Raw genomic sequence first — 7020 nt, 5'->3', positions numbered from 1 at the left:
TCGAAGGTGCTCCTCGGCAATGCCCTCCGATAGGGGCTTAGGGTTGATGGAATCCTGCAAGCTGACACGAGACATCGGTTCACAGACAAGCGGGGAGAGCGATTTACCCAGGTTCGGGGCCCTCGATGAGGTAAAACCCTTACGTCCTGCCTGTCTGTTCTTGATTATGATGATAATGTGTTACAATGGGGTGCCGAATAGTTCGGCTGAGATCTCGTCGAGATGGCTAAGTGCTAAGGTGACCTAGCTCTGAGCTTTTGGTGGCTAAGGTTGCTAAGATTGATCGTGTCCCTCGACAGCCCCTCTCCTGGCCTTTATATAGGAGGCCAGGTCTCAAGAGGTCTAATCGAGTACGACTAGGTTTACAGTAATTTTAGATCTAATCTTTCCTTGTTCGGCTGCCTCTTTGCCTTGCTTGCCAAGGAATCTTCTGGTGTGCCATCCGGTTGGGCCGCCTTGCCTCCAAGTGCTTTCATGGGCCTCCAACTAGGAAATACAGGATAGGGCAACATCGGTTACCCGAAGGGTAATGCCCACGTCATAGGTAGAGGCTGGGGAGACCTTATTCAAACGCACCGCCGACGCCATCACCTTGCTGAGACCGCTAGGGAGATAGAAACCAAATGAAAGCACACCCTACCAAAAAAAGAATGAGATGGGTCGCCACTTCTCTAACTGCCAGTGTGGCAGTTAGATGGAAGAAAGGTGAGGGCGTGATTGCGGCATGGAAGAAACCTAGGCGACAACTAGGGTTGGGCACGGGCCGATTGAGCGAGGCGTGACGCCCTGTCCTAGTTGTGCTCGGGAGCGAAGCAACCTCGTGAGCAAGACAACGAGAGAAAAATAAATAGAGAAAAAAAGGGAAATAGCCACCGACAAGCGGTTGTTATATGGCCAAAAAATTATAGAGGACGAATGTTTCAGGACAGCTGACTTCACACACTTGTTGAATATCCGAAACTAAATCTAGAAAGCTGTCTTAGAGACCATAAATAAATATTGTTATACCAAGACTCAATGCGACCAAGAGCCTGAGTGAAAGAAACGGATCTGACGGATCTTGAGATTAACGAAGTCATCGTAAACATCTCACTATGAACATGAACAGTAACATAATCTCTCACTTAAGAAGGTATTCTATCTTTATGAGACACCAAAGTGTGAAATATGAGATTTAAACTTAGTACACTGGAGGTGATACTATTCTCCTGACCATCCAACCATCTCGTTTGTCCTCCCTCCCCGTTCAGTTGCTTCACTAACTAACGAAATAAGGAGCGACGACTGACTCCACAGATCGCGACCCACATCCGCATAATTACCATCGGTTTCTGCTTTCTAGCGTTTGTTCTCGGTGTGTGCCAGCATCTGATTCCTCGGGTATCTTCCGCCCGTCGACGGCCTATCAACGGACACAACCAGGGAACTCCGCCCTCTTCTCCGGAGCTGTTCAAGAGGCGCCGTAGCATACTGAGCGCCGGCCCAGTCTTCTGAAAGTGCAAAAGAAATTTACTACTGTACTGCCGTCTGACGATGGCCCAGGCCCATCCTCGCATTCGGCCAGCACTACAACCGACTAACTCCGTCGCCGTCCCCCAAAATCCCCTTCCTCTTTTCTAGGTCTTTCCTTCTTCCCTCTAATCCCCATAGCCTAGATGCCTAGCTCTCGATCCTTCGCCTGCTAGTTTAAACCAGCCCAAACCCCAAATCGGATCAAGCTGCAGCTCCAATTTCAGATCGCGGTGGACCTGTGGTCTACTGGCCGTAGCCCATGGCGCCGTCCGCCGCCGTGGACTAGTGTAAAGGTATGGAAGAAATCAAGTCATGAATTGTTTAATCCCCTTACTGTTTAGTTGATCTGGAACAAGAAAATCGCCCTACTTTGTTGAATGGTTGGATTGCACATACCGATTGTGAGATTTGGAAAAAAAAAATTATATTTTGGCTACATTTACGGACGTGCCCCAGTTTAGATGGTTTTCTCAAGTAGAACGAGAAATTGCTGCACAACATAGCAACTAAGATACTGGAAGACTTCAAGGCTCGCAAGCACAGGAGAGCAATTCTGTAATTAGTATCCAACTCCCACAGTCTAGCTTGGTTTGCTTTTATTTTGGTAGTCGTCTTTTGCTTTATAATTAGAGTATTGAATCTGAATCAGTGCTCCAGTATGGTCTTATGTGAACATATTATACATCAGTACATCTCTATATAGCAATTCTCTGATGATTCGGTTACGTTTTTCTGCAAGAATTACATGCGATTTTTTTTTGTCATTACAGACTGTTGTCCTTTTGTGTTGCACCACGCTCCGCCACTGGCTGTAGGTGAGGTTCGATTGTCTCCCCATTTCCACCATTGCAGATTCAGATTAGTGCGATTTGAAGGAATTACGATACTATATCCTTGTGATGCAGAGGTGATGGCACGGACGATGGGCCCTTCCGGCAAACGGCCCGCTGGCAATGCCGACAGGTTAAGTGATCTCCCTGATGGTCTCATCCACTATATCATGTCGTTCCTCACGGTCCGGGAGGCCGTGCAAACGTGCATGCTGTCACGGCGGTGGGAGGACCTATGGTGCTCCATGCCTTTCATCAGCATCGATGAGCAGGACTTCCGCCCCTCCGCAATCGGGCTGGGATCAGAGTATTTGGACGACGACTATGAGGATGAGTTTGAGGATGACATTGACTACACTAGGTTTGAGGATTTCGTCACCAATCTGCTCATGTTTCACAGCGCACCAATATTGGATAGCTTCCGGTTCCATGCTGTTTGCCATGCCGTTTCTCATCGTGAGATCAAGTTTATCAACTCATGGCTATGCCGTTGCATCAAGCGATGCCCCAAAGTGGTGGAGATCCATTCGACCGGCGATTGTAAATTACCACGTTTTGGTTCCGGTTCTTCACGCCTAAGCAGGCTGCATCTTACAGGGATTACTCTGGAAAGAACTTTTGCACGGCAACTTCCTTGTTCTAGCTACCCGGTCCTGGAGGATTTGGAGCTCAAGCGCTGCAAGCTTGACGATGATGCAGAAATTGCATCTTGCACACTCAAGAATTTAACCATCGAGGATTGTACAACTTCCAATCCCAGTGCGTTGACTATCAAAGCTCCGTCTCTTACTTACTTGCAGCTGTTCATTACTGCTTTTGGTCAGAACTGGCATGCTGTTACAGTAGATGAGATGCCGTTCCTCGTCAAAGCCACCATTCACTTGAAACACTCCACAGCGATACTGCCATGCAAGCTTCTCTACAGCCTAATTTATGTCAGGGATTTAGAACTGACTGGTCTTCGAACGCTGGTATGTCTCTCATGCTTGTTACTCTATTTTTTTTCGTCTGAAGGACTCCCCCGCCCCCAAGTTCTATCAATGAGAACATATATAGTGTTTGAGCTTGTAATTTCCTGGTGCCATTTGATTTTTTTATCTTTGTAATTAATAAGAGGATTAGAAAACCATACTTCAATTTCATTTCCTTAGACTTGTATTCATCATTTGAACTGAACAATATTTTGATTCCTCCGTTCATGTTCAGGATAATTTACACATTGGATCGGGTACTTTCCCAGTGTTCCATAATTTGAGAAGCTTACTGCTCGACAAATGTGATCTGAGTGACAACTGTGATATACTGGGAAGCTTTCTGAACAATGCCCCTTGTTTAGAGAAGCTTACTCTGCAACTATGTGAGGTACTTTTTGTATTTTTTCATCTCTATCGTGTTATATACTCTAGGTTTACCATCTTAGAAACGCCTAAATATTTTTGTACTCCCTACAGCTTCCAGAAGGTTCCAACAAAAGCAAAGGAGGAGGAAACGTGGAGAAGACATCTCTAGAATATCAGGACACGGCATCTTTCCAGTGCCCAAGCCTGAAGTGGACTGAAATCAAATACCGAGAGGACGACGACGTTCAAAGATTGTTTAACCTTATACTTGGCGTTTGGAGAAACCTGCAGAAGACTGGTCTTGTGATTAAGAAGGCTTCAAGAAGTTACTCTATGATGTGATGTTTGCTGCTTTTATGTTCTACTGAAATGTAGCACACCCTCTGCCATTTACATTGTACCTATATGTATTGTGGACCAACTAAACGAGCATCTACTGTTGGTTAATTTCTGGATTTTCTTATGGTGTGCATGATTGCACGACACATTTGATAGCTGATCTTGCATTTGCGTTTTCCATTTGGTTTAATAAAATCCATACTACCAGTCCTAAAATCGTGTATGTCTTTACTGTTATTTATACTATTCCCTCCGATTCATATTACTTACCACTAAAATAGATGTACCTATAATATACATCTGTATTAGTGTCAAGTAATATGAATCGGAGGGAGTACTACAGAATATTTCTGAGTTGCCACAAACCAACAAGCAAATGTGTGAAACCATTAACCAACACGATGTTCCACTTTGAAATACGTTCTGTGAATGTGGACCAAAAGTGTCTGTCAACACATTTGTTATTGAGCATATGCTGCGGAGTGTCGGTCATAGCGCGATCTTGGTGCTAGAGGTAAAACAAAGTTGACGACAATGTGGCACTGTCAGCAACGCCCTGTAACTTTAATAGCAAATCAATATCAATGAAAAATATAAAATATATTTTCATAATGCGTTTGTTAAATATTGTACATATCGATATTTTTCTATAACATTGATCGAATTTACGACGCGTTGAGTTTTTGACTAAAAATATATATAGTATACTTCGTATAAGGTGTTTTATGGAACGGAGGTAGCAGAGCGGAAATGGAAGAGCGTCCCTCATCCTGCTGCAGTGCTGGACTTGTCTTTTAACAAAGCCCAAAAAACGCAGGAGTAGGGTTTGTTTCGCGTGCGCCGCCATCACCAGTCGACGGCGAAGGTGAGGTGATCTCCGCACACATCGTGTGATCTCCGCTCCCGTACGTAGGTGAGGTTCTCCCCATATCCCCAATTCCACATATATTGCTGATTTAGGTTAGTGCGATCTTAAGGAATATAAACGGCACATCCTTGTTAGGTGGTGGCAGGGGATGGCGCCCTCCGGCAAACGCCCCGTGGGCAACGCCGACAGGCTAAGTGATCTCCCTGATGGCCTCATCCACAGTATCATGGCGTTCCTCACGGCCCGAGAGGCCGTGCAGACGTGCGTGCTGTCACGGAGATGGGAGGACCTCTGGTGCTCCATGCCCTGCCTCGACATCGACGAGCGCCAGTTCCACGTAATCGGGTCGAGGGCCTACTACGAGGTTTGGGACGACATGTCAGAGGATGAGGATGACATCGACTCTGCTAGCCTTGAGGAATTTGTCAACAATCTGCTCATGTTTCACAGCGCGCCAAGACTGGATAGGTTCCGGTTTCATGTTGCTTCGTCTCATGGCAATACCAAGTTCGTCAACTCGTGGATACGCCGCGGCGTCAAGCGGTGCCCCAAAGTGGTGGAGATCCACTCCACCGACGGTTGCAAATTACCTCATTTGGGTGGTTCCAGCTCTTCGCGCCTCAACAGGCTGCATCTTACCGGGATTACTTTGGACAAAACCTTCACGCAGCAGCTTCGTTCTACCTGCCCGGTCCTCGATGATCTGGAGCTCAGGCGGTGTAGGCTTGATGGTCATACAGAAATTGTATCTTTCACACTGAACAAGCTGACAATTGTGGATTGTACAACTAACAATCCTAGTGCTTTGACCATCAAAGCTCCATCCCTTACATATCTGCAGCTGGTGATTACTGCTCTTGATCGTAACTGGCAAGCTGTTGTAGTAAACCAGATGACACGCCTCAACAAAGCCACCATTTGCTTAAAAGATTCAACAGCGATGCTGCCATGCAAGCTTCTCTCCAGCCTAATGTTTGCGGAAGATTTACAACTCACTGGTCTTCGAACGCTGGTACATATGTCTCTCATGCTTCTTACTTCTTTTTTTTACGATCCTGCAAGGATCTCTCGGCCTTAGTTAGCTCTATCAATGAGAACATATATAGTTGTTTGAGCTTGTGGTTCTCTAGTGCCATTTGAGTTTTTAATCTTTATAATTAATTATTAAGAGGATTAGAAAACCATACTTCAATCCTATGACTATATTCATTATTTGAACTGAGCGGTGTTTTGATTCCTCCGTTCAGGCTAATTTACACATTGGATCCGGTACTTTCCCAGTGTTCTGTAGTGTTAGAATCTTGCTGCTCGACAAATGTGATCTGAGTGACAGCTGTGATATACTGGGAAACTTTCTGAACAATGCCCCTTATTTGGAGAAGCTTACTCTGCAACAATGCAAGGTACTTCTTTTTTAAACTTTTTTCATCTCTATGGCGCTACATACTCTAGCTTTACCATCTTACATTTTGGCTGAATCCTTTTTACTCCCTAAAGCTCCCAGAATGTTCGAAGAAAAGCAAAGCAGGAGGAAATGTGGAGAGGACATCTCTACAGTGTCAGGAGACGCCATCTTTCCAGTGCTTAAGACTTAAGAGGACTGAAATCAAATATGACGAAGACGACGATGTTCAGAAACTGTTTGACCTTTTGCTTGGCATTTGGAGGAACCTACAGAAGAGTACCATTGTGATTAAGAAGGCTTCAAGAAGTTACTCCATGATGTGATGTCTGTTGCTTTTATGTTCTAGTAAAACGTAGCAACCCTCTGTCATTTACATTGTACTTCAGTATATTTTGCTTTTATGTCCTACAGAAACATACCTGAATTTTAATAAAAATCTTCTACACACAAGTTGTTATCGCAGTATTTTCATTCGACCGGCTTCCACGTAAATTAGTTCTTGGTATAGAAGTATATAATGCATGCTAATTGTCAGCAAAGAAGTCTCCAAGAAACATTAATTTGCGATTGTAATGCTCCGGTGTGAGGAAAAACATATGGTGCTCAACATGCAATTGACGAATGGACTGATGAATTAGGAAATAAAGGGTGATAGCATGATTGCTGTCAAAGTGTCAAAAGCTACGCAGCACTGAAATAAGAATTCAGTCAAGGTTCAATATTCTG

At 44.7% G+C, this 7020-nt stretch overlaps 2 protein-coding genes across 3 annotated transcripts; both read left to right on the top strand.

Moving 5' to 3' along the window:
* Positions 1-1520: 1520 nt before the first annotated feature.
* On the top strand, positions 1521-4237 carry LOC127334946 (MEIOTIC F-BOX protein MOF). 2 transcript variants are annotated; one of them, XM_051361507.2, is made up of 5 exons: positions 1521-1805; positions 2283-2332; positions 2418-3313; positions 3549-3704; positions 3794-4237. In XM_051361507.2, exons 3-5 carry the CDS (start codon positions 2423-2425, stop codon positions 4022-4024), a joined length of 1278 nt encoding a protein of 425 aa, XP_051217467.1. In that variant the 5' UTR covers positions 1521-1805; positions 2283-2332; positions 2418-2422; the 3' UTR covers positions 4025-4237. The 2 variants fall into 2 exon arrangements, with proteins under 2 accessions (XP_051217467.1, XP_051217466.1); XM_051361506.2 differs by having other exon boundaries at positions 1523-1805; positions 2283-2327.
* A 611-nt stretch (positions 4238-4848) lies between these two features.
* LOC127334948 (MEIOTIC F-BOX protein MOF) lies at positions 4849-6702 on the top strand. Its single transcript, XM_051361508.2, has 4 exons — positions 4849-4934; positions 5025-5901; positions 6137-6292; positions 6387-6702. Exons 2-4 carry the CDS (start codon positions 5038-5040, stop codon positions 6615-6617), a joined length of 1251 nt encoding a protein of 416 aa, XP_051217468.1. The 5' UTR covers positions 4849-4934; positions 5025-5037; the 3' UTR covers positions 6618-6702.
* The last annotated feature ends 318 nt before the right edge of the window (positions 6703-7020 follow it).

The sequence above is a fragment of the Lolium perenne genome, chromosome 2 (assembly GCF_019359855.2).
Source record: "Lolium perenne isolate Kyuss_39 chromosome 2, Kyuss_2.0, whole genome shotgun sequence".
Classification (NCBI taxonomy): domain Eukaryota; kingdom Viridiplantae; phylum Streptophyta; class Magnoliopsida; order Poales; family Poaceae; genus Lolium; species Lolium perenne.
Note: the sequence above shows the minus strand (reverse complement) of the source record. Positions and strands in the feature narration are given on the sequence as shown.

What these genes read in the sequence shown, in the direction of transcription:
- LOC127334946 (XM_051361507.2), top strand. Translation starts at nt 2,423, where the DNA reads ATGGCACGGACGATGGGCCCTTCCGGCAAACGGCCCGCTGGCAATGCC. An exon ending in TGACTGGTCTTCGAACGCTG is followed by an intron (nt 3,314 to 3,548) that starts GTATGTCTCTCA and finishes GTTCATGTTCAG; the next exon opens with GATAATTTACACATTGGATC. An exon ending in TTACTCTGCAACTATGTGAG is followed by an intron (nt 3,705 to 3,793) that starts GTACTTTTTGTA and finishes TACTCCCTACAG; the next exon opens with CTTCCAGAAGGTTCCAACAA.
- LOC127334948 (XM_051361508.2), top strand. Translation starts at nt 5,038, where the DNA reads ATGGCGCCCTCCGGCAAACGCCCCGTGGGCAACGCCGACAGGCTAAGT. An exon ending in TCACTGGTCTTCGAACGCTG is followed by an intron (nt 5,902 to 6,136) that starts GTACATATGTCT and finishes TCCTCCGTTCAG; the next exon opens with GCTAATTTACACATTGGATC. An exon ending in TTACTCTGCAACAATGCAAG is followed by an intron (nt 6,293 to 6,386) that starts GTACTTCTTTTT and finishes TACTCCCTAAAG; the next exon opens with CTCCCAGAATGTTCGAAGAA.